This window comes from Tetrao urogallus (genome assembly GCF_951394365.1).
Source record: "Tetrao urogallus genome assembly, chromosome: 13".
Lineage (NCBI taxonomy): Eukaryota > Metazoa > Chordata > Aves > Galliformes > Phasianidae > Tetrao > Tetrao urogallus.
This window is the reverse complement of record NC_136826.1, coordinates 3742656-3769062: the sequence shown is the minus strand read 5'-3', so window position 1 is coordinate 3769062 and position 26407 is coordinate 3742656. Positions and strand designations below refer to the sequence as shown.

The window sequence follows — 26407 nt, the reverse complement described above, 5'->3', positions numbered from 1 at the left end:
TTTTTAAAGCATGACTTCTCATGCTCTTCTATTTTTAAACATTGTTAAACTTTCAATATATTTCTGAAACCTCATAATTTTAAGTTGGAATTTAAAAGTAAGAAAAAACTAAACAAACTGCGCAATTATAAAATCAGCACCAATTTATATATATATATAATTTTATTTAAAATTTAGATCCCTATTCCCACACTCTAATAAGCTGTATAATTTTTGTTTAGAATTTTTCTGCAAACATACTACAATAAGCTTCTTTTATTTGGAGACAAAATACAGTGGCACTACTGGAAGGAATTTCACAACATTACATTTTTCTTAAAGGACAAGCAAACTTTCAGGGTTGGAAATGGGCAAGCATGACTGAGACCTGTTACCTTCTGGTCACTCGTAGTTTCTGGACCTTTCTGAGAAGGCTAGCATGAAGCTTTTGGAATAAAAGTGTGTTTTAGATCAAAAAGCGGTTATAATTCTGCTCCACAAAATGCTTTCGTAATCCACACAAACATTCTGCCGCTGAAGTTTGCGTTTAATTTCAAATACTGACACTCTTCTGGCTCTATCGCCACAAGAAAACCAATCCGCCTATCGCTTCGCTTCATGGCTGCGAACGGCAATCCAGCAGAGCTCGTGCTTATTTACTACAGCCAGCAAATGTATGCAGAGAGGAGCTCAAATCTGTACCAAACACCTCTCAGACTGTTAGGTTAAAACTAAGAGGGAATACTTCTTGTGATCCGGAAATAAACTGATAGCACATAAATAAAATATTGATTTTTCCAACAAAAAGTGTAGCTTATCCTCAAATTGTTTACTTGTCCTTTACATTTCTTTTTTTTTTTCTTTTTTTTTCTTTTTTTTTTTTTTTGCAGGCAAACAAAACTGCCCCTTCAATGCACTTGATCTTGAAAGCATGTCATTCTCCTTAGAGAAAAATCTGTTCAGAATTTCACTGTATCTACCACAATTTTGTATTGAAAAAACTTCCTCTTCCACTTAGAAAATGACTTCACCACTGATTTATTTGCTGCTCTGGTATTAAAACATTGACACCCCAAGAACCTAAAAAAAAAGTTAGAAACGGTGTCAATTTGTAGTCTACTACACATTTAACAAAAGCAAAGCAATTAACATATGGTTTAAGATTAAGACACTTGAAGATACGTTAAGGCATCGTAAGTTTATTTTTCCTCCAAACCAAATTTACCACACTTCTGATTCATGTCATCATATGGAAAGGGCTCCTCATTCAATAGAATTTTTTTCCCCCACACTTGAAACAAACTAGATTCTGTGCTTTAATTACTTTAAATAATAATCACAAAGTCATTTTTAATTAGTTGCCTAATTTAGACTTGTTTGACAACGGCAATTTTATAGGTCTTAACCTGAAATCAGGTGTGCAGTTCTTGGCAACTAAGCCTGAGACAAGATACTCCACGTGCTGGCTGCTGCCATGCCCATGTTCCTAACCACAGGTCAGCTTGCAGCACCAAGCTGGGACACCAGCCTGACATTTTGTAATAAAAACAGTATTTCTGCCAGGAAATGAGTGAAAAAGTAAAGCAAAACACCCGTAAATAGCTAGAATTAAAAGTACCATCCTTCAGAGCGCTACATGATTAAATGGAAAGCTTTCCAGAAACAAAGAATCAGATTCCACTTCCCACGTGGAAGCAAGCCACATTATTTTCTGTGCCAATGAAAGCACGTATCCTCACCGCTATGTCAAACATTCAAAATACCCAGTGATCAACCAACAGCTCTACTTTAAGACAAATTATTCTTAGCATTAATAGAGCTTCCCCATCTAGGCAGTTAAATTCATTTAGGTGGAGCTTATGCTAAAGAGCAGCTCTCCTCTGTGATGCAGCTGTTCAATGCAGTCCTGCTTCCAGGTCAACCACTCCTGCTATGTTCCACTGGGATGACTGCTAGATCGTGTCCCCCTGACTGCACCGACTTATTTCAGTGTGCCACTTCTCCTCCCTTGCAGGAAACAGACTACAGCTTCCTCTGGCACAGACAAGCAGGACGCTGCTACAGCCTCAGAACCGACTACCACAGCTTGCAGAGCAATGAGGCTGTAGCTGGCTGCCATCATGTGGCGACGCTGCCCAACTGCAGCCAAGGAGTGCCTCGCAAGTCTTGGGCTTACATGGGACGATGGTAAAACGAACGAGAAATAAAGTAACAGGGAAGAAAACTAGCTAACAGGAAACAAATAAAACCCACTCTTAATTTTTGAAACTGAAAAGCTGAAAGGTTACTGAAATGGAGTGAGATACACCCGCAGAAGACCAAATTTTCAGTGTTGCCAGAATAAAAATGACTGGTATTTCACAGATCAATGAACCACAATTAAGAGGAGGAAGGGAAGAGCTATTCTAAAACAAAAAGTCAGAAGACTGGTTAACTTTCTGGCTGCTACTTCAAGAACAGAACACACTACAGCTAGATGCACAACCTACTCTGATTCATCAGCACTAGCACAAAATATATGGATTTGCATTTAAAACAGTTTTTAAGACTTCTTTTCTCTCATAACAAGAACAGATTCACGCTGCAACAACACTGCAAAAATATGTAACCGTCTTCCAAATTCCACCAAGCTGTCCAAGATTCCCAGGAAGCCTTGCTGTACTGTCCTCTGCTGGGTTGCTGCAGCTTGTTATTTCCAGTGTAATTTTGTACCAGCTACACAAGGTCAAAAATGGCTGCATACATTACAAGTGGTTCAAGACAGAAGGAATCCCTCATGCAGTTTTTTAAAAGAGAATAGAGACTGCAGATTTATCAAGTCGGAAAAAAGGGCAACTGCAAGCAGAAACTACAGACTTCGGATGTTTTGGACCTAAAACTTCATATGGAAAGAAAAAATACCTCTCATCTCCATAAACATAGATCTGTATTGTCTCTATTATTTATTTTCTTCATTATCTTACTTATGAGTAGAAGTTAAGATGGCAATTTAAAAAATCCCAAACAATCCAACACTGACAATTGGCAGTGCCATCAGAGTCACTCAACTAAGTTCATCGTAACAGGGAAGTTGCTTTAATATTGTGTATGCAGGTTTTTGTTGATTCTATTTTATTTTAAGCTCTGCTAACTTCTGCATTTTTTTTCTTAAGTATGAAGATGTCTGAATTTGACACAGCTACATGTAAAGTGTTAAGAACAAAAATCCTATGAACGTGTAAATACCTTAGAAGTTATAAAGCTGAATTACAGCAAAAAGTATTTCATCAGCTGTTCCAGTCTGCCAAAACGGGCTACTGAAGACAGTGTAAAGACTGCATTCTTCCCATTTAAAACTTGAAGAGAGTGCTGTAACCTTAAGACTGATTTAACATTATTTTCCTCTTACGTAAGTTAACCTACCGATTCATCCATGATCGAAGCGGGGTCAAAGAAATCTGGTTTTAGTTCCGTTCTTTCTCTCCTGTTCTTCGATGGTGGCTATAGAAAGTAAGCAAATGAACACCTTATAGTGACTTCAGAACATACACGTGAAGTGCTTCCATTGCAATACATGAAGCTAAGTCTTAAGGGATAAGAAATTATGAGGCACGGATTTTCTTACGTTGTTATTACGTGTTTGATTTCCGTGTGACAGTTTGAAATAATGCACGCAGGCAGTGGCACAGCCATTTAAGAATGCAGAGATTAACATCAATTATTTTGTTTCACCAGAAGGAAAATTCAATTCCAGCCTCCTTACTTTAAAAGCAGAAATCCGCATCTACACCAAACTAAAAGGACAAGTAAGTTTCTTACTAGGTCTATGTCCATGGTGTCAAAATCCATGCCTTCATTGAGATCTTCAATTCGCCCTTCTGATGACATCATCACATCTTCCACAATTGGCTCTTCGTCGTCTTCCATTAGACTTGTGCCACGCCGACTGGAATTGAAAAGAGAAAGCATGTTGTTTAGCACCGAACATTCAAAATGCTGATGTTCAGCAAAAAAACTCCCAATAAACGACAAATCCTTCAGATAGATATTAAGTAATTCATTAAAAGCCTAACTAATTAACTAATTAAAGGAAGTATTCAACCAGCTAGAAGATTCTAAGAGTAAATTTTGCAAGACTACTCCAAATGGGTACTGAGAGGCAGGAGAAATCAACAAGCAGATCAAAACTAGATCTAGTTCAGAGACTTCCATGAAACTATTCATGCTCAACAGAGAAACGATCTAGTTCTCTTCTTCCATGCCTTCTGACAAGGCAAGAAGGAATGTCTGTCTAAGTTGGGAAGTTCTACAGAAGACCTGCATGACAATCAATCTATACAAGCGGACATCTAGTTCTACAGGACAACTCTCAGCTTTTATGTCAATTCTAGGTCAAATGTAAGTACGGCACGGGCAGAAATATAACACTGAAAGATCAGAACGTGTCCCTCTTAAGACATCTAAGAGCAATGCCATGTTTAACACCCTTCCCAAACTACCACAGTCACATTCCACTCTCACTCACATAGCATGTTGCAAGTTGGTTCTCAGCTTGACGTAGTTCATCGCTGCCCTCTCCTGTTGTTGTCGTGCGGCTTCTTCCTGTTGCCTTTGAGCCAACATCCACGTTACTTGCGTGCTTAAAAAGACCATTATTCTATTTTAAACAAAAACTGTTTTGTGTATGAACACTAACACAATGCAGACCTACGTGGCTACGTACTTGTAATCCAGTGGAGCTTGGTGGTGTTCAGGCTGCATAGGATAGACACCCATATAGTTCTCTTCGGGTCGCAATCTCTTGGGCTCCCTCATTATTGTGGAAGTAAGCTGAGGTGTCTGCATCATGACTGGTGTGTGCATTGTCTGCTCCCTGTTCATCCACATACTGTCACTACTGCTGCTTTCTTCAGCTAGAAGGAAACACTGGGTATTAAACCTTTTTAAACTTGTCTGAAACGGAATGTGTAAATCTACCAAATGTACTTCCTGTTACTGACAAACAAATTTCTTTAACTTTTGTTCACAAATTCTCATGTGACCCCCAAAGCCCTGGCTAGTACCCTAGAATACTTTTATTTTCTGTAACTTAATACAATGCAGTGCCTCTATTTCTTTTTGTGCCTCAATGTTAATGCTATTCAAACTCCTCAGATGAACAGGTTTTCAACCAAAATGCACACAAACTTATTCTGTCTTTAAAAAAAAAAACAAACAACAACATTGAAGTATGCCAATTCACTCAAGCTAACAAACAGAGATCAACAAATACAGTTTCTGAGTAACTGCTGTAGTAAATTTTAAAATGAGAAAAGTTCTACCTTCAGGTACTTTCCGCTTCCCTGTTGCTGGCTTTGTTTTCTTATTTCTTACTGTAGATCCTCGACTGCTAATTCCACTAATTACTGACATAGTATCATCATCCCCACCAGCTAATAAAGAGTTTCTGTAGGACATGAGAGGAAGCCACACATCTTCTCTTCGTAGGGACATCTGGAAGGTCATAAACTTCTCCAAGTAAACATACCTTGAAGTGGAAAACATTAATTAGAAAGATGCCAAATACCTGCAACATGACATTACTTTGTCAAGATCAGTAACTACTGAAATCATCACCGAGACTCCTCGCCTATTTAACAAAACAGCCTTGTAATGAGAAACTCAGACCATGATTTCTGTTCATCCACCATAAAGTGAGAAAACAAAAGTAAAACACAATTTATCCTTTATGATTATATGTGACTGCATCACTGTGAAGTTGTATTTATGATCCTGAAGTTCTATTTTAGGTTACTGCAACACATGCATATTCAGAGGCACACCTTTCACAGTTATCATTACAAATACCAATGACACCAAGAAAATACTTACACTGTTCTTTTGTCTTGTCTGAGAAGTTTGGAGGAAAACTCGCTCAGAATATCAAGAAATGCCAAATTCAGAGGTGGGTGGCTCTCACCTTGTGGATTAGGCTCCTTAAAGGCAAATTCTATGCCATCCCTAAAAAACATTAAAAACAAAAAAAACGTTAAGGCAAAAACTGCAGAAAAAGCTCTAAGAACTGGGTGCTATCAACACTGGACAGTTTTTCCCTATTTCAAGAAAGCAACCATTCAGTCAGCACCTAAGTTGGAACTAGGTGACATAAAGTTAACATCTGTAGTGCTGATGTGGTTTGTATTAAACTAACAGCATTAGCCTAAAGAAATACTTCAACCATGCTGGGCAAGAAGTTTATGAATGAGGAAGTAATACAAAGCCCACAATTACTTGTGTAACATAGCAATAGCTTCTCTTGTTTTCAATTGATCCAGTCCAAATGTTAAAGCAAAACGTCGAGCAAGCTCCTTTATGCCGCTGAATGCCGGTGATGATCTGTCAAAATTATAACCATTTTCTTGAATCATTTCATTGAAAAGCTGTTTGAAATGAAAAAGGAGATTTTAGTTTATTTTTAAAAAAGATAATGACAAATTCTGCACAAGCATCATAAAGTTAAGTTTCAGTAAAATGTTTTTACAGCCCAACACCCAACAGACAAACGTGCAGGCTTAGGAAAGCTCAGATAAGGCCCCTCTTGCCTGAGACCAGCTAGGACAAGGTGCTCATCTCAAGGACTGCGTCTAGCCAAATACATCAGACAACAGATTTCAGCCCTTCCCTAAGCGGGACGCCTATGATTCCCTGATCTGCACACTGACAGGGATGAAACAAATGGGCTAAATTCTAACATGGCATTTTTATGACAATTTGTCAAACTACGACTCCTACTGAACTCATTTTTTGTATATTTTTCATAAATGAGAATAATGAAGGAAATAAAACCAGACTGAGTTGACTTTGGATCACAAGAGCATAGCTCTTTTATGCTGCTGCAGCTCACTCCAACTCAGTTATTCCCTTTATCCCCATCACTTTCAGTATTCCTTCTCTGCTCAGTTTCTATTTTAATGCTAGCTCACATGTTTAAGGTGGTTTGGCTTTAGTGGCTTTTCTTTAGTTGGTGGGCAGGTTGTGTGTTTTTACATTTGGAAGGTACCAAATATTGTTAAATATTTGGGTACTTTCATGTTACCATTCCTACTGTCCATTAGGGTAACGTGACTGCCTTCCTATTTTGCATGAAATTGTATTTACTACATCTACTTTCTCTATCTTTCCTTTAAAATATATGGGGCAGAAAAGATTAACAACGGTGGAACTCTCCTGCTATCACAAGCAGTTGCAAACTCTGGTGAAAAGTACAGCAAAACCTGTACAAGAACAACACAGACTTCAGTTGCCTATTTTGTGTTGCAGTTTCCACCAGCTAAAGTCATGCTGCTCTACGAAAAATCAAGGTGTCATCCTTCTCCTGTACTGGCAATAATATCAATACGGAAAGATCAGTTTAGGGGCTTCATTAAGGATTTTTTGGGGGTAATTCTCAACTAGACTAATGCAACTGCATGAACTCTAGTGCTCAAATAAAGGGGTGGGGAAGGAGGACAAATTGGGATAGCTTTGTCCTTTCAACAATAGCAAAGATTTACATTGGATTAAAGCGGCTTGTGATGTGCTTTACTGATCTGATCTCCTCAATATGTAAATAATAAGATTCCTGGAGATGGCTCATGCAAGCAGAGGAATCCAACTCCTGACTGAATTTCTCAAAAAAGCTCATTCACTGAAAAGAGCAGTAAAACATGATTTAATTTCAAATCCCTACCGCATCAGAAATACTGAATGACTAAGGTTGGTTTTAAAGAGTGTGGAGAAGTGCAGCACAACACAATCGAATCAAAATGTTTTGCTGTTCACAAATAGGTTAACCAGAAATTTCCTAACACATTTCTGAATTTGTGGCTTAAATTGTTGTTTTAGAATAACAAGGTATCACACAGTTGCAATGTTTGGTGTGTGCCAAAAAGTCTTCTACAGACTTTTCAGCAGGACGTTTAGGAAAGCTTTCACCAGTTTCTCAAATAGTTGCACAAAACGTTTCAGTCTGAATCTGTTTCTCCCTGCCTTTCCTAAGACTTTTTTCATTACTATCTCACCTGAGCTATTAAGCAACATCACATGATATACTGTATGGAATTTCATGCATAAAATATTGTAAATCATTCTTACCTGCTGCAAGCTAAGAATAAGTGTTTTAGCACACTGGATTTTGTCTATCTGTCTTGTTTTACTCATTGTTTCTTTAATAATATCACCGTAGTCATTGTAATACTAGGAAAAAAAAAATCACACAGAATATGTTAGCTTTTGATTTTAGTTGAAAACATTACACTTGAAAGAAGAATTCAGACACTGAAAAGGAAAAAATTACTAACATGTTCACGCTTGTAGTGACATTATGGTTTAATGTCACTAGTATTACTTTAGAGGTAGAACGACCTATTTATCTTCAAGGCCATGACACAATTGTTAATGACACATGTTCACCACCTTCAGGGTATGAGATTAGAATCTAATCTTTTCAGTAACTGCTATGACTCTGATGGGGAGGGTTTTTTTTAAATTATTTTCTTTGCTTAATGTAAGCACTTATGGAAAACTTTATAGCAATTTTTCCAATGAAGTCGCCTGTTCATTTTCTGAAGTATCTGAAGTCCAAAGAAAATCCAGTTAGTTATTTAGTGACTCAAAACATATGTAGGGCACTCAGGCAAAAGCAGGCTGCCCAGATCTTAATTTTTTTTTAATGTAATCACTAAGGAGCAAAGTTTTAACATGTTCACAAAATGAGAACTCATTGTGTAGCTGTGAATCTCAGGAGCTAAGAAGGGATTTTATATTTAACAAAGACAGAAACAGATATAAAGAGCACATTCTTTCCTGGGGTGGGGGGGGAGGGGGCAGGGAAGGAAGAAAACTTGCAAATCAATTTTCTTTTCTCCTCCAAAAAATGCAAGCTTGAATTATTTAATGAAGCCAGACATAAAGTTTATCTCTGTGAGAAGATTCTTAAAAATCTTGATAAACTTCTAGCTGAAGTAAAAACAGACCATCAAACAGACATACTAAAGAAAAGACATTAACTAGAAACAAAATAATTATCAGGCTTCCTTCTTCCCTCCCCACTGCCTACATAGGAACTGTAAAACAATCAGCCATTTTTCCCCTCTCAAGGAAGAATAACTTTAGCAGGCCTACAAACTGCTTTGGAGTTTTTATAGACTTCATCCTTTTAACCAGTTATCTCACAAGGAACAAACTAAAAAACAATTTTAAAAAATTCAGTTTCTGTACTTTAATACTTCTAAGAAGTATCACCACTAAGATTCAGATTTACCTTCATATATTGCTTGAAAATGTCTGCAGCAGTATTCATTTCCACCACAGTATATACAATGAGTTTACAGAAAGCTGCAAGTAGATTTCTTCTTTTGTGCAATGCTTCAATTTTACTAGCTTCATCATCCTGCTGTCCATCTGGAAAGAGTTTGAAACATGAAAACTGTTGGGTTTAAATACTTCTAATTTAAGTGTAATACAGAACAATGTGGGCCAGTGGTCAGCATTTAGAAAAACCAACATCTCAGTTCTGACAGCCACGTGCTTTAGTGCCTATTGACAAGTCTCTCCTCTTGAGACACGTAATATTGGTGCCTATGAAACAAAATTTTTACCGTTATCACCTTACGCATCCCCAAAACATAAAATGCTTTAGCAGGCTGTTGACATTTAGCAGTCAAACCTGTCTCCACGCTCATGCACAATTACCACAGCCAGAAGAAAAAAAAAAAAAAGAGCATTGGCAAAAAAAAAAAGTATTAATCAATTAATTAGAAAGCAAATCGCATGAAGGAAACGTTAAGTTTTGTACCAACCTGCACTATTATTATCATCATCCTGATCAATGAAGACATGATCTAAAATAAAACTGAGTAGCTCAGATTGCAGTGAAGAATCAGGAGTGTAAACAAGTGGTTCCAGCATGTCACGTCCTCCTGTCATAATCTGATGGCTGAAGATCATCAAAACATCACACAGAATTGTGAAAGCCTACCAAAAGAAACCTTAGTAAATACTTGTTTGGAAAGTGGAGTTTAGTTTCAATTTATTTAAGCAGAGAATAAAGCATTTCCACTGATCCCAGCGGTGCACACAGGCCTCTTAAGTCCTAATCAACTGAACAGGCTAATTGGACCTTAAAACATGAGGAGCTCCTTACATGAGGCAGCTGTATGGAGATCAGGTATCTAAATAAAGATGCTGCATGGATGAAGACAGCTAAATATCAAAGTATTTTAAGAATGAAATGCGAGGAGCACGAAAACTTTCTGCTAGAAGAATGCCACGTGAGGTCACTGGAGAACTTTGGGGCATCAACCACAGAATAGGCCAGTTTTTGCTTTTTAAAATTAAATAGATAAATATATATTAATCCCATTGGTAAAACATCTAGCACAACTCAGGTCATTCAACCCTTTCAGATCCTTAGCTTCATCTTGCTTCCAAAAAAGGAACCAACCTCTTTCATTTTGCTGGCAAACTTCCATCTGACCCAGGATGTGAACGTCTGTACTGCATCCCACGAAGTCTGAACACACCCACACCTCGACTGACACCGTTCAGGACAATACACTGCTTCATGATGTACCTATCCATCTAATCTCCTCCACTTTAATGAACAGGTCTGTTCTCAAACTCCACAAAGAAAATACCATCACTTTCCCAGTCATGGAAGTAAATGCATTCCCCTTGAAGCCCCCTTTCACAGGAGTAGAAGGGGAAAACACCTACACCAGTACACAACTGAGGCAGTTCTAACGTCCAGGGCATTCACCTTAGTTACACAGCCTTTTAAGGAGACCTACTGAGAGATTCAGTAATTTTTGTTACTCACACTTTCACATTCTGCACTTTGTGATTTTGATACTAGATAATTCAGACCTTGAACACACCTGTTCAGCTCCAGAAAGAAAACATTCTTGTTACAGCAAGCATAGCAAAGCTGCACTGGTGTGACAAAGCAGACCAGATTTTCAACTTCAAGCTCAACCAGGCTTTTTTTTTTTTTACCGTTTGTGGCAAAAAGAGTTCCTGCCTATTTTCTATTTGTTTAAATCACAACTGCATACAGAAGAAAGCTTAGTTCTTCCTCATTTTGAGATGGCTCAAGTTTTAGCGTTCAAATTTTGTTCATGGCATTCACTTAGAAATAATCCTGCTATAAGAAATCCATGTGCTTCAGTGGAAGCTAAAACTCCTATGAACATTCTGGCCAGAAAACTATTTGAACACAGAACAAAAAACACCCAGTCCCTGCAGCTGAACCCATTCCTTGACTCAATTACCCTCCAAATTCAAGGCAAGTACTTTCTCAATATCTCAATTCCATTCAAAATACAAGAAAAACAAAAACCAACCCCCCATCTTCATGTCTGTGTTTTTCTTCAAAAAGCATGGACCCTTCTCTCCTACCTGCTCACAGGCACTACTCATGTGGAATAAACACCTACACACTTTGAAGTCTGTACATACCTCAGACATAATGTTAGCTAAAAACTCTTCCCAATGAAAAACAACTGTATGGGGGACTGACTTGATAAAATGAAAAGGCAATTCACTGGAACTCAACCAAAATCTGCAATGTTACTCAATGGCTCAATTCTTTAGATCTCAAGTTCCAATCTCATCTTTTGTGAGTGCTACATAACTACTGAGGCTTCTGAATGCTCGACAGAATGGTCTCCAATTCTCTCTTAACTAATATTGCTAACAAATGACCACTGCCTAAGTGGACCAGCAGAAGACCAAGAAAAACAAATGCTGCCTCTCAACAGTGCAATCCCTCAGGTTACATGCATGCATGCATCCATAAACACGTGCATGTTAACTACTCGTCCTTTTTCTCCTGATCCAGACAGACAAAATCCTGCGGCTACGAAGAACTGAGGAACACACTGTGCAGTAATAAGAGAAGTTGCCCAGGTATGTCCCCACATGCTTAGAGTGAGAGGAGGAACGCTGTTTTTTTCATGGGTCTTGAGTACTTGAGCACATACACACCATAACTGAAATGTGGGAATATTAGCATTCAAAGACAGAAGAAAAAGGTAACTTCTATCTTTTATATGGCTGTTCCTATCCCTTCCAACTCTGAGTCTAGGAATCCAGAAGCTGCTCCAGTACAGATGCGTGTCATGACAACCGAGACTTGAGATGGAATTCTCCCACCTGAATCACAAACTGGAGAGTTGATGCAGTGCATCTGCCTATCATTGTTTAAATAAAGTAAAAGCAGTAATTAAATTTAAAAAAAAACAACAAACATACTCCAAATAAAGTTTCTGCTAGCTGAAGCGACTAGAAAGAATTGAGTTTGAAAAGGTCATCTTGCTCATATTTTCACATGGCTTGAAGTATCATATTAGAAAATCTTAATGTTCTCACTCACCTGTTCCTTAACAGCAGTGTTTACATTGGTCAGGTAGTGTTGACAAATTTGACAGAACACTCTCATCTGCTTCTTCAGACGTAGAAGATCCTCCTTTAAAGAATAGGATTTAATGCACCAATTTTGCTTTTTCAACTTCATATTCACATGCAGTGCATGCACACCCATAGAGCAATCCACCACAGACCTCTTATGTTGTCAGTGAAAATTCGCTGCATTACTTAAACTCAGAAACAAAAGTAGTAAGTAGCAATTTCATCAATTCTGTCATCCTCCAGGTACTAAAGGCATGGGATGAAATTCACAAAGCTCTTTATTAAAAAAAAAAAAAAAAGTAACAGCAACAAAAACTTCAGAGCAGGGTGCATTTTCTTTTTAAATGAGCTGAATATTCACCCCAAAGGATGGCTGTTAGGTAGCTGTGACTACAACAGACACACCTATAAGGTATGACTATTTGTTAATTTCTCTGCTTGGGGATAAAGCACAGTGCCAGATGAGGGCTGGGGCTTTCCTCCCTTCTGTAAGAAAATAAGCACTAATTTTTAAAAGCAGCTGTACTACTTCTGGAGAAATAGCTTTTGAGCAAGTAAAGTATCAAACTGACACAAATACCAAATATCTTCATGCACTGGCAGCTTACTTGGAGTCCTTCCTTCAGTTACTCATACACACAGACTCCAGCTCACACAGAGCTGGGGAAGTTACATTACGAAGCAGCATTGGGGCAGACAAAAAAGGAATACCCCTGAGAAATGTAAAAACCTGTCATGCAACCTAAAACACAACAGGTCTCTCCCGTCAAGAAAACAGGTAACGCGTTGGTACAACGTGTCACTTCATCTCAGCAGCAGAAAGAAAAGCAGCAGCTGCTTACTGCTACAAGCTAACTTGCTTATTAAGACAGACTCTTTTACTATGTTTTCAGAACACTTTCACCACATATAACCTTTTCTCTCAATGTTTACCATTCACTGCTTAACAATGTTATGAGGGCTACAAACAGGAGAATATTCTTGCCTTTATACAAAAATATTCTTTGAAATTTTAATAAAAATCAAATTGCCTACGTAGCTTTTATTTTAAGCAGCCCATATTATGAAAGCAATCCCCACACTTAGTCACCCTGTTCACAAAGAGCATGCAGTTAGCAGTCTGCCTTTGTTAGAACTGAATCTTCAGGCACAGTATGTTTAGGCACTTCTGGGTCTGCACTTCAACTTCTTTGCAGTTGTGTTCCATTGACACTGAACTTTTGTTTGCACCTGGTATGTCTGGCAGTTAAATACAACAAAAAAGGCTTCACTTCTGAACTACAGTTACAAAAGCTTTTATTTACCAGACTTCATTATTCAGAAGCAGAAAATAGTATTAATAAAGTCCCCTTTTTCAAGTAAGTTCTTTCCATTCCTGCTGAACAGTATTACAAATTTCATTTTACTGCAAAGTGAAACTTCCTTTCCAACAGGACTCCCCAGAATTTAGTTCAGTTTCTGTCTCTGGGTTTGTGGTAAAATCTTAATCCTTATTACAAAAAACTCAGACTGCTGCTTCTCTTAAAGAACAAGCTAATAAAGCCTCCAAGTCCTTCACTCACGTAAGGAATTCTCAACAGCACAGCTATGCACTCTGTATCTGACATTCCCTGTTTTGTACACGTTAACATTGGGATGTTGACCAATCTTTTATTTAGCTGACTCAAGTTACTGAGTCAGTAAGGCCACAGTTACTGGACTAATGAAATCCTAATGTGACTGAAAATATAACGAAAGATCCACATCTCACAGAAATGTTCTATTACTAAAAAATAGAAAATGTCAGCGCAAGTTACACAGCATGCTGCTCCACTCCTGCCCTCTACTCAGTGCTCACATTATCACATTCTAAAATCAAGAAAAGCAAAAATACATACATCATCAGCATTAAAAAAAAAGAAGGTATTGTAACAATGAATTATTCATTTAAAAATACAATTTACTGATTGTAAATTATTGATGAGTAGTTCCTTTTCTCACTAGCAAACTACAACAGATGTCCACAACATGTTTTTCTTAAATTAACTGTAACAATAGCAAAGTATTTAGAAAAAAAATCACTACAAAAACACATCTCAAGGATTTTCTTATTCCAGCTCTGAAAAAAGGTGCATTATCAGTAACTCCAATAACAGAAAGTGCAGAAACTTCAGGTGTAAGAGCACAACATTCACCCTTCCTATGGGGTGTGGAAAGCTATCATAAAAAGAAGAATGCACCATCTTTTATTAAATCATCTATATGTGCACCTATAGAACAATTTAAAAGATCATCAAAATGTTTTGGAACTCATCAAGCCTGTTAGAAAACAGTTGGCTTTCCAAAAACCATCTTCCTTTCGTCAGGCACTTCACAAAGCAAACCAGCTCAGCACTCTGCAAGCTGTGCTATTGCGTGGACACAAGAAACCACAATCCTCCACAATTTTATGAAGTGAAATTGGAAATAGGGCATTGGCCCAAGCTTTGTCCTGCAAGATTACTACAAACAGAATTTGAAAAGACCCTCTCTCACTGTTTCAGGAATAAATTTCAAGTGTAGCTTAATTTTTTAATGTAGCTTAGTTTTTTTAATGTCTTCATATAACACGTTTAAAGGACTGGTGAAAAGCAACAAAGCATGACTGCAGCAAACTGAGCAGTCAGAGCAGTGTGACAGCGTGTGAGCTCTTGTTATCTCACAGGTTTTGTTGCTCACAGATTTCTCATCAATATTTCAGTTTGCAAACAAATTCAAACTACTCCGAGCAGTAAGGCTACTGTGCTAGTGGTGGCTTCCTACTCCTCCTTAGCACTGCTACCATCCTAGACTAATAGGCATTCTGTTTATTAAAATTTCTTAAAATTCTATCAGCTTAAACACAGTATGCATCAATAATAAGAACATAGTAATGTAAAGAAATGGTATGACTTAAACATCAAGCATTCCATTGCTGGAATGATGAATTCTGAAGAACTGTTTCTGAATTAAACACCTCTGATTTTTAATGCATTCCATCACAGTTCCCAACAGATGACATGTAGGTAAGTACAAACGCGTGTTTACAAATACATCTGGAAAAGGGCCTACCTTTGTGGAACTGCTTTCAGTAATTTTTGCTAGCTGCCAAAGGATTACATAATGAGTGCACTGCAGTGCATGAATAACAATCTGAAATCCAAAAGAAAACAACGTATTAGATGAAAAAGGCCAGTTGAAAAAAAAAAATCAGCAACAAAAGCTATTTACTTCTGTTCCTAAAGAGCAGATTTTAGTTACAAACCTGTTCTGGCATGTCTCCATTTTCAATGCCAGTTTTCAGCAACTTGTAGTTGCAGCCAAACAAATCCCATCTTGACAGGTCATGGGCACTGGAAGCATTAGAAAGGAAGCAGAAATGTAAAACAAACATCACTTCTGTAATTTAGTTTTATATTAATAATTGCTAAGAGCTTAAGTTCTTTCAATATCCATTTTTCATATGTACACAGATACACACATGCACACACACACCACCCAGCCCAAAACAAAACAGATTTCAGATTTTTATTTCTTAATATATTCAAGAGATGTGATGTGTTCTATATGACACTCCAGCTTTTATGCAACACAGGCTGCATAAAACTTAGAGCTATCAAATTTTATAACAAAAGCTACAGCAACAGCCAAAGTTATATAACATGGACCCTGACAGGTATTTGCAGAGTTCTACCTACTTGTGGAAAGCAGTGATTCTCTTCAATGTTGACAAGACCTGATAAGCATCATCTTCGTCAGGTTCTTCCCCCTATTTCAAAAACATATCGTAAGAAACCCTAAACAAAATACACCAAGCAAACCAGGGAACTTCAAAGAGGAAAATTAAAAAACAAAAAAAATAATAATAAAAGAGGGATGGGGGGAAGACAGTAAAAAGAACTGCATCTATATTATTTATCAATTCCGTGCATTTGTTTTCAGAAGATTTGAAGAGTTTGAGAGAGAAGGTAATGCATGGCATGCCCCAAACTGCAGGAAGAGCAATCAGCCTTCACGTTTAGAAATCAGTCAGCAGCATAAGGACAAATATGCTGGGCTGGGGGGCAGGGTGTGGAGAGGTACAAGAGAGAAGGAGAAAAGAAACTCAGGCTACTTGAACATAAGGCATAATGTAGGTGCTTCCATTTTCTCCGAAGAATCCAGCAGAGGCCACTGTCAGACAATAGATACTGGACTAGTTGGGCCACGGGTCAGTACCTCAATCTTACTTTAATCACAAAGTCTTAGAAAGTCTTTAGGAGGGATGGATATGGGAGGTGCTTTGTTCTAATCTCCCCAGAAGTTCTGACAAGTTTGCACTTGAAGAGAAAAAAGCAGCCGAAAGAAAAAGTTCATGAAGGCATCTATTGAAGTACATAGGATAAACTACGTGCAGTCATGGGAAGCCTTCATCAGCATGCTAGAGATTACACAAGTCCCCTGCATGTTACTGTTCTGCAGCCACACATTATCAAAGCACTGTGGGTTTCACCAGTCCCACCAGAGTACTTGCCATTTTCCTGTCTGACATTCCATTTCCCTGCCTTACCCCCTGCTCTTCCTATTCCTCACAAATAGGACATAACTGCATTACAGGAGCGCTCCCTCCTGAGGCCACAGCACCCTGTGATTGTGGGGTGGAGTCCCAGTTCTGGCCAATGGGCAGGAGGGACAGGAGCAGAGCTCAGCAAAAGTATGTCTGCATCTGAGAGGTGTGGCCAGAAGTTAGCAAAGAAGCTTCCCATGCTCCTTATCACAGATAAAGAGGAGGAGAAACAAGTTTTAGTTGAGTGTAAGAGACCCACAGGGTCACATTAAATAACATATCAGAAAATCATCTCTTCTAATTAGTACAGTGTAGGAACAAAATCATATTCTTGTGCTAATAAATGCATCTGCTTGTAATTCAAGGATGGCAGGGGAAGTGTTTTCCAGAGATTTTGAGCTTTTATCGACAGCAGTGCGCAATCAGAGGCAAGAATGGTGGCACCAATACATCTGAAGAGAATCCCAGCACAACAACAAAGCTACCTATCTCAAAACCACGAGCTTCAAAGCCTCAGAGTGAAAACGTCACACAATTTCACACTTTATCTGAAATATATCTCCAATTCCCAAAAGATACTTGTCCAAAAGCAGATTCAAGAATCACTGTCTTGATATAAAGGAACAGCAGTTCATATCCTCAACTCGCTGACTTGCACAGGAAGGCAAACCAACATACTGGATGTATTTACAAGAGCAGGAAAAGTTGATGTTTTACATTAAAATACCTCTTGTAGGAAGTCTTCAAGAAGTCGATTAAACTTGTCTGCCAGCTCATCTATTAACTGACTTCTTGCAATATCAACCCTGTTAAAGATTGTGAACTCTTCATTACAGAGAGCATGGTACGTTTTTGAACAGGCTTCCAGAACGTCGATGTCTGTGTGCTTCTCCACAATGTCCCGGATTTGTCGCAGTAAGGCATCCAAATGCTACAAGAACAACAAGGAAAAGAAACCTAAATATACAAACACACGGGCATTGTGACAACAACACGTACTGCGTACGGAAAACTTACAAGTAAGTTCATGCTGCTTCTATTTATTTCCCTCCTCTCAGAACTATGGTACAGACTAAAACCGTTCACCAGAAACCTGATGAAACTGAGGTAAATTCACAAGTTGAAATGAAGTAGAAGCCTGTCAGAGCCTGAAGATTTCATGTCTTTTTAGGAAATAATTAAAAATTTGCTGTTGTCAGTACGCATTTATCTTCGTTTCACTTCAATTTGCAATGACAACTAAACAACACAGAAGCACTTATCTCCCACCCACACCAAAATTTATACATGGTCTTAGAAGCTGTACAAATTAAGATTCAGTTGCATAACACCCAGGCAATAAGCACTGAAACCAACTTCACTTGTTCTCATATACCTCTCCTCACCCTGAGTTGCTTATTATTGCTCTATCACCTTTAGGCTACGCTGTCAACTAAATATTTCATTTCTTTTTTGACCCCAGTGACTTCCAGCTACTTGCTTCTCAACAATGCAGCAACACAGTGCATTTGAGAAGCAGAAAACAGAGACAAGAGCAGCTTAAGTTCAGGTCTTATCCTCAATGAGGGTTCCAGTAAAGCAAGTCACACTCAATAAAAAAAGCTGCACCTACAATAGACTGAATTTCAAGCGAGAAAGCCAAAATTCTCTCTTTTGATTGTGGCTGTTTCACTCCTTTTGTGTGAAGTGATCTTAAACATTACCTTACCTTTTCTAGTCGCCCTGTTGTATAAATTTCCAAATCAAAATACTGTGGCAACTGCAGCAAGTTGGTGACTTTTTCAGCATCTACAGAATACTGTAAGATTGATGAGGAAAGAGGAAGTTTTAATGAAAAAAATTTGGGACGTAATACCACACAATTAACCACAGACCAATAGAACATTAGTAAAAACTAATAAGCAAAATGAAGAGTTGTGCAAGCCATACAGTTAATTACAGAAGCTGCTCCTGTTTATCATTTTAACAGCAGCCCATCAGCTAGAGATGGAATTAAACTTACCTTTGCTAACAACTGTGGAAGAGCCACTGCAAAAAGTTCTGTAATTTTCGTTCTGTCATCCAACTGGGTTTTCTTTTCCTTCGCTGTCAGCACCTAAAATATTGGTATTGTTAGAAAATGACAACAACAGCTCTGGAGCAAATTCTCACTGCCATTAATGAAATGACAATCAAATACTTTAACCTCACATGATCAGAGAAAAGCCACTTGGTTGTACTGTGTTCCCTTCAAAGAGGTTGTGAAACATATCCCCTCTCTCTTATTTTGCTCTATTTTATTTTGTTGTTTTTCCAAATACTGAATTTGGTCTCTTTCTAAACAACGCTTCCTTTAAAATCAATTCTGCATCTTTAACAATGAAAACAAATGCAGCAGTCCAAACAACATTAAACACGTGCTACAGGCATGAAAAAAATGAAAGAACCATGGCTGTCAGACACTGGAGGCTGCAGTGTCAAACTCAATTTCTGAATTTGGTCCCCTCAGTAGCAACAGGCTAAAACCTTTTCCTTCTTCCCTCACAGTCCTCCTCACACAGCCACTTGCACACATCTAGATAAGTAGGATTTTGGCTCCTACCCTTTTCCCCGTTCCTCTTCCCACAGGAGGATGACATTCAGCTGCTTGTCGAATTGTACACAGCATGATTTCAATCAGTGCACTCTCCTGTCTATCTGTTAAAGCTGAAATTTCAAGAAATAGATGTTAAAAATAAATAAGGCATTTAGGTCAATAGCTCAATTCCAGCTGGGGGCAGGGGAATAGAGAACATAACTACATTACAGAACAGCATAGGAAAATATTTGAAATTGAGAGATATCAACTGAATATCAAGTTTCACAACTATTTTAATTGCTCTTTGTTATTCAGAGGTCCATTTAATAGTACATACAAATTAGAGAACTGTCTCAGGTGGGCTTTATTGTTATGGTTGTTTTTACTGTCATTAAAGAAATGACAGTGCTCTCCTATATGGTGGCTTTAATATTCAATAAAAGAACTAGTTTCACAAGCAACTTGCTTACTCAAATGCTGCGAGTACAGCCTGAACCTGTGGAACAACAAGAGTACTGGACAACACGTGTCTATTCCCTTATTTTTCTAATTCTCCTCAAATTTCATAATTAGTGATTTATTACAGTCATTCAAGAACAGACACTGTATGGTGACCCAGATGTAAACATCTCATTTCCTTATAAATCACAGCTATCAGAAACCCACAGCAACATACAGAAAGTTCTACTACAATCTCTTACGCTCTTCTCCGTTGAGAGGTTCCTCCAGCAGAAGACTATTCATACATTCCCAGTCTTTCAAGAGATCTGTTGCACAGTCCCACATGCTGTCCACTAGGTAAGCAGCATGTTCATGCAACTAAAACGAGAACAAAAAAATATTTTTCTTTACCAGCAATAAAGTTCATTACACAAGTTGCTATAATAGAAGGATTTTTGCCTTGCTAGCTTTTGACTCTACCAAAACCAAACCAAATCCAAACAAAACCAGAAAACTTTGTGACTTCTCTGGTTTAACAGAAGCCTGTTTTCCTGATTAATCTAAGAGATGAATCCAGATCAGTTATTACAAAGAATCAAGTGCTGCAGGATCTGTAAGAATCTGGTAGGACTTTTTGTGTTTGCTTGCTGTTGTTTAGTCAGCTGACAGGTTTTGGCTGGCTTTTCTTTTCCTGTTTGACCTTATACTGAGTTCTATCCTCATCAGTATACTGCAAAACCATCAGTCTGTAGATTCTGAAACAAGGCAACAAGACTGGACCCTACAGAGTGATCCTGAGAAATAGCAAACATCCTAAATTCTTTCATTGAATGAAGTCCTCAGCACCTTTTTAAAATCAGGTGCTCAGCGATCATTTCGTGTTTCTGGAAGTTTTTTTCCTCCTCATAAAAACTCCAACTCAGTCTCTTTTTAGATGGATGTTATAATGGAGAATGGTGGGGAAGAGCATTTTGTCAAAGGAGAGCTCACAGCCTATCTCATAACTAAACACTTAGCAAATCCTTCAAGTAAGCACAACCCAAAGAGTCTTATGTCCTCCAGAATGCCCAAGCAATAGAGGAAAATTAGGACAGATTAACAGCTAAGAACCAACAGGGGCAGATGGAGGGATTGAAAAAGCAAAATAAAAAACAAACAAAACAAAACAAAAACAAACACCCACACAATTCAACTTACTTCACTTTCCAAAAAGAAGAACACTAATGTCTTCACGAGATTAGCATTTGGACTTTGTCTTCCCCTCCTTTTAAGTATTCCATCATCTTCAGGATCTCTGCGGCTGAAAAGCCTGAAAAAAGAATAAATTCAAGATAAATTTCTTTGTCACTCCCTCTGCCGTGGTCAAGTCACATCTAGATATTGTTTTTACAAATGGGCATATCTTCTCTTACTGTGAAGCTCTATGTTTTATTTTGAAAGCCAGTGATTTGGTATAAATGTCATTTGAACAACTTTATATTTGCTGAGCTGGTATTTCACTGACAGCTTCCAGGGGAACATGTAATTACAAAAAAACTACCTTACAAACATCAGTGATAATTGCAGATGCTTGAGGTCTCATGTTCCCTTTTAGCAAAATATATTTACTGAACCTGTTACTGAAAGTAGCCAAGAAACACTATGTGAAGGCCTGAAAAGTCTTTATGTCTTTAAGTCTTTAAGTCTAGAAGAAAAGTCTCATTTTCTTAAATGTTTAATCTGGGTGTTTATCACTCTTTTTTTCTTAATCAAAGCTAATCATAAATCTAGTATTAATGCACACAAATAACAAAATCCAGAAGAACAAGTAAGCCAATATAATTCCCCCTCTTACTTTTTATAAAGAAATTCCCCTGCGGCAACTGCTACTGGCCGATGAGCTGAATAAACCAGATGGTAGACATTTTCACAGTCTTCTGCAGTCAGAACTTCTTCACTACTCCTAGGGGTGAGGATGGGAGGAAGAAAGAAAAGAAAACTGTCTCAAAAAAGTATGAAGTCCAGCAATGGGAGATAGAAATAAAGAAGAATCTAAACCTTTGCCTTCAAAGGTTTGAAGGCAAATGCTAAGTCAACCTAGCATTCTAAGAGTAAAAACAGGGTACCTTAGTTTCAGTGTCTTCCTACACAAAAGTTACCAAAACAGTAGGAGTATCTGGTAGGTCATTATGCTCACAGTTCAACTACTGTTCAGGAGACACCGTATTGCTTCAGTTCAAGTCTTCCACAATAGCTTCTAACTCACAAGGCTCAGTTCTACATTTCTAGCCCTTATGCAATCTTAGTATTTGTTATAGGTCAGGTGAGGAGACATACTTACTGTAAAACAAGAGTGAGTAATTTTATTGCTTGGACTGCAACATCATATTCTTTGTCAAGAGTCATAGACACAATTCTATCCTAAGAATACAAAAGAAGATATTTTGAGAAAAGAAAGAAAGGAAATACAGCAAAAAAACCCACAATTTTTGGATGTTCTTAAAAATATGAAGTCACACTAACCTTGAATCGACTGGTGAAGAGTTCCAATTTGGAATTAAGCTCTTTATTATAGTAAAGCCCTTGCAGAGCAGTTAGGCATTTCAGTCTTACTTCCCCTTGCTAAAACAAAATTTTAAGAACTGGATTAAAAGTCACGTATACAATGTGATTTTCAGATCATACAAGGCTGTCCAAATTCATTCAAAGACTGAATGCTGGCAAGATACACTACTGATAACCATGTTAATGGCATAACAATGTCCTTTTTTATAGTAAGTGAAGAAAAAAATAAAGTCTTGTTGTGTTGGTATCTTTAAGTCAAGATATACCCGTTTCATTATCTGAAGATAAATTTTAAATGCTTAGAACATTTTAGAACTAAAATTCCACATGCTTCCTTTCACTTAATTACAACAGGGAACACCTATAGCATTAACAACCATCTCTTGTGAGATCAGAGCTACTAAGTAGATAGAGGGACAGGTATTCCTCCCAACATGTACAGCCACAGATGCACTTTGCAAAGGTCTGTGATAACTGACTTCACACAGTTTCCTACCACTCCGCTGCCAGGAGTTAATATCGTTTCCATGCCAAACTCGCAAACAACATGGGTGAGAATCCCACATTTGCTTCACTTCAAGTTCGGTAGCTTGAAGAGAATCTCCAATACAGTATCTGCAGCAAGCTGCTGACTCTACAATGAATCAAGGATCATTCATAAGCTATGATTTTTGACAGCTCCACCTGGAGAATAATCTCCAGTTTGCAAGTAACAGTTTGAGGCACTCACCAGCACCAGACAGGACTTATCTTCCCATGATTTTTAAAATTATATGAAGATGTTAGAATAGATCATTAATTTGGCCAAACAGAAAAAACAGCTTGGCTATTTGGCTGGATTATTCCATATGAAATGCATGCAATTTAAATAGTACTACAAAACAAAAGTCTGCATCAGCAAAAATATAAGTAACTAGATAAAGGGCAAAGGCCATTTCCTTACAGATCTGTACATACTTTCTAAAACCATTCAAACCCTACGTGTATTTTATATGCATCTCAAACACCAGTGTTAGCAAGTGGCTAGCAGTGACTGGTTAGAACAGCTGAGATCAGAATCCGGTTTGGCAGGACCAACAACCAAAATGTGGACTTTATGGCTGATGATTCTGCTCCTTATCCTCGGGGCAGCTCACCTTATCATGCATAGTCCACCCTACATATTTTAAGTAGCTGTCATTGAGAAAGGCATCACTGTACATCTTCATCCATATTCCAATTTCTTCAATACAGATAGCTCTTATTTCAGCAATTGCATCACTGTGGACACACAAAAGGCAAAAGGAGCAAGAAGATAAATAGTTACAATTAACTTATCACAAATTATAATCTGGATTAATGAAAACATGTAAAATATAAAAAATATTTAAGAAACAACTTACCGGTATCTATGCACAAAAACACCTTTAAATATTGCATTCATCATGTTCTCTATTTCGTCCTGATTTTCCTGAAGCTGAAAAAATGAACAGAGCATATGAACACTGAGCACCACTTTTACAGTTTGTTCGGGTAGTGTTGCATCTAGACAAACCAAACTAAGTTATCATTTACAAATAATGCGGCGATTAAGTTCTTTCCTGAAATATAAATCTGAATACAGTATTGCAGAAGAATAATTTCAAGAATATGGAGCAGCAGGAAAAAATCAATCACAAACAAGCAATATAAGAATGCAGAGCTGAAAAATAATGTAAGAGACAAATTCAGTCTCAATGCAATCAAGCAAAAACTGGAAAAGTGACGCGTACAGTGTTTTAAAACAAAAAAGTTGTGTTTGCTTTAGATATATAAGAAAGTCAGCTAAAAGATGCAAAACTAACTAAATATTGTTGGAAGACAATTTATTTTTGCAGTTTGAACTACAATGGTAGAACAGAATGAGGCAATATTCTTCAACAGAGAAGTTGAAGACTGGGGAAGCAGACACTCCAGTAGGGCAGACTGCAACAAACATATAAAAAGGCAACAAACGCCACCACCGAGGAGACCAAAATGAACAGTGATGTGACATTACCCAGAGAGAATAACGGAGTGGATGGGCAGGTGTTACAGAAGATGAAGGACCTCTCCTACAGAATTTTACACGAAACAACAAGAACCAACATTTCCACAGCATTACAAGATTTTTAAACTGGAAGGAAGAATAAAGAACTAAGCAAGCAGCAGCAGAAGACTGACTAACCAAAAAATCTGACATGCTGTGAGCCTAAATCTAATAACATCTGTCTTCTAAGTTGGAGAGAGAAGAAAACACGTATTTAAATGAAAGACACACAAAAAGAATCCAAGGACATGATGCATTCATCAGATACGGCCGAGTTACGAATGGAGCAACAAACAAAAATTGAACATCAATGTTGCTTGGAAACTTATTTTCATTTTCGTGCAAAAACAAAAAATCCCAACTTAAGCTAGAAAAGGTGGAAAGGAATCCTAACAGCCAATATATGCAAGAAAAATTCACATCACTGCCATCATCTGTGTATTATGTATTACACAGAATTGCACTGGTTTGGCACACACATCTAGCACACTGCACTTAATTGTGCTTCTTGGGTATTTAAGAAGTCAGTCTCCAACAGACAGGCATTTGGGAGAGGTGACAGCAAACAAAGCTGTTGGTTTACCTAAACTGTTTCAAGGCAGTAAAAGCACAAGTAACAGCACAACAAGCTGCAGAGCAAAGGGGAGATGTTTTCCCTTTGATCATCAGAAAGTTAATTCCAGAAAGAAAAAAAGAAAAAGCTCATTCCCCAGAAATTAAAAACTAAAACCTGAAAGAGCTAGAGCTTTCAGCAGGGCAGCAATTGTCAGCAATGAATCAGCAGATCTCTTATGTACAGAAAGAAAGAAAACAGAAGTAGGCTGCACTGCAACTTGTTTGGTGTTTGGTACACAAGAAAGGACCCTGCCAGAAGCCTATAGTGCAATTTCTACCGAGAGTGACATTGACACCATAAGAGCAGTGCTGCACATTGAGATCGTCAGGTTTTTCTCTAGAAGCCAAAAAGCAGCCCATGCATGGTAATCTGTTACATATTTCAGGAAACTCATCAAGGAACGTAACAAATCTTGTTTATTACCAACTGCATTCTCTCTTGCTAACTTTCCTAAGCTGGCACTACCTGAATTGTACCTCCTTCTACAGAAAAACAGAATGGAAGAAACGTCCTTCAAAGTAATTAAGTTTTTTGAATATTAAGCACGAACAAATTAAAGAACGAAACAAAGAGAATAATAACTACCTTTACAGATACAAACAAACCAAAAAACCAACACAAGTCCCAGGGCAGAAATAATTACTTAGCAGCATTCGTCCTCCAGCAGTCACAAAGCACTCCAGCAAAAGAAAATTGCACTAACCTCCTTTCTTTTCTGTAGTAAGAGTTCCAGCCTGTCATTAGCACGCTTCCCAATGATTTTATTTCGTTCTGCTTCGTACTGCCGTTGTGTGTTGTCCATGTTAATACTAAGATTTAACGCCACATTCACTAAAGCAGTCATCAGCTTCATAGCTACAGAAGAGCAGAAGGAAGGACAGTTTATAAGGCACCTGACTTATGATGGATGACAGATGGACACCCTGATACCTCCTCCTGTCAACAGTTTCTGCATTTACAAAAGTATTCAATGTAAATTTGTTTCTTGACAAGCAAACTTCAGGACCCGAGCACTGTTTTACACAGCACCAATCCTTTACTTTAACTTGCCAAGCACCATTACTTACCAATATAATAGACAAAATAGTATTCTGTTCCTTCCCTTCCATCAATTTTTTAACACTAATGGCATTATTATGGAATTGATATACAGGACACGTATCCCCAAAACACGGGCAAAATGCAGGATTTACAAATGTTGTCCAAGAAACATTAAAAGGATTCCACTATTAGAATCAATTAATAGACTCATGTTACCCCATCATTCAGTGCCAA

At 37.9% G+C, this 26407-nt stretch overlaps 1 protein-coding gene across 2 annotated transcripts in view; it reads right to left on the bottom strand.

The window, feature by feature from the left end:
* Nucleotides 1–804: 804 nt before the first annotated feature.
* The window catches only part of STAG2 (STAG2 cohesin complex component), a gene marked incomplete at its 5' end in the record, with an annotated part of 35526 nt that continues 9923 nt past the window's right edge, over nucleotides 805–26407 (bottom strand). Inside the window, 27 exons of one of the 2 annotated variants that reach the window (XM_079542034.1) lie at nucleotides 805–1059; nucleotides 3382–3459; nucleotides 3778–3904; nucleotides 4484–4597; nucleotides 4682–4871; nucleotides 5280–5485; nucleotides 5830–5958; nucleotides 6229–6377; nucleotides 8071–8172; nucleotides 9239–9378; nucleotides 9777–9951; nucleotides 12350–12442; nucleotides 15454–15534; nucleotides 15647–15734; nucleotides 16080–16150; nucleotides 17655–17858; nucleotides 18636–18725; nucleotides 18930–19022; nucleotides 19509–19612; nucleotides 20186–20303; nucleotides 21123–21234; nucleotides 21760–21867; nucleotides 22246–22325; nucleotides 22428–22526; nucleotides 23606–23729; nucleotides 23852–23925; nucleotides 25836–25987. In XM_079542034.1, coding sequence (XP_079398160.1) covers nucleotides 1036–1059; nucleotides 3382–3459; nucleotides 3778–3904; nucleotides 4484–4597; nucleotides 4682–4871; nucleotides 5280–5485; nucleotides 5830–5958; nucleotides 6229–6377; nucleotides 8071–8172; nucleotides 9239–9378; nucleotides 9777–9951; nucleotides 12350–12442; nucleotides 15454–15534; nucleotides 15647–15734; nucleotides 16080–16150; nucleotides 17655–17858; nucleotides 18636–18725; nucleotides 18930–19022; nucleotides 19509–19612; nucleotides 20186–20303; nucleotides 21123–21234; nucleotides 21760–21867; nucleotides 22246–22325; nucleotides 22428–22526; nucleotides 23606–23729; nucleotides 23852–23925; nucleotides 25836–25987 — 3125 coding nt within the window. In that variant the 3' untranslated portion in view covers nucleotides 805–1035. The remainder of the gene's footprint in view (nucleotides 1060–3381; nucleotides 3460–3777; nucleotides 3905–4483; nucleotides 4598–4681; nucleotides 4872–5279; nucleotides 5486–5829; nucleotides 5959–6228; nucleotides 6378–8070; nucleotides 8173–9238; nucleotides 9379–9776; nucleotides 9952–12349; nucleotides 12443–15453; nucleotides 15535–15646; nucleotides 15735–16079; nucleotides 16151–17654; nucleotides 17859–18635; nucleotides 18726–18929; nucleotides 19023–19508; nucleotides 19613–20185; nucleotides 20304–21122; nucleotides 21235–21759; nucleotides 21868–22245; nucleotides 22326–22427; nucleotides 22527–23605; nucleotides 23730–23851; nucleotides 23926–25835; nucleotides 25988–26407) is intronic. The other variant, XM_079542035.1, reaches the window with a different exon arrangement.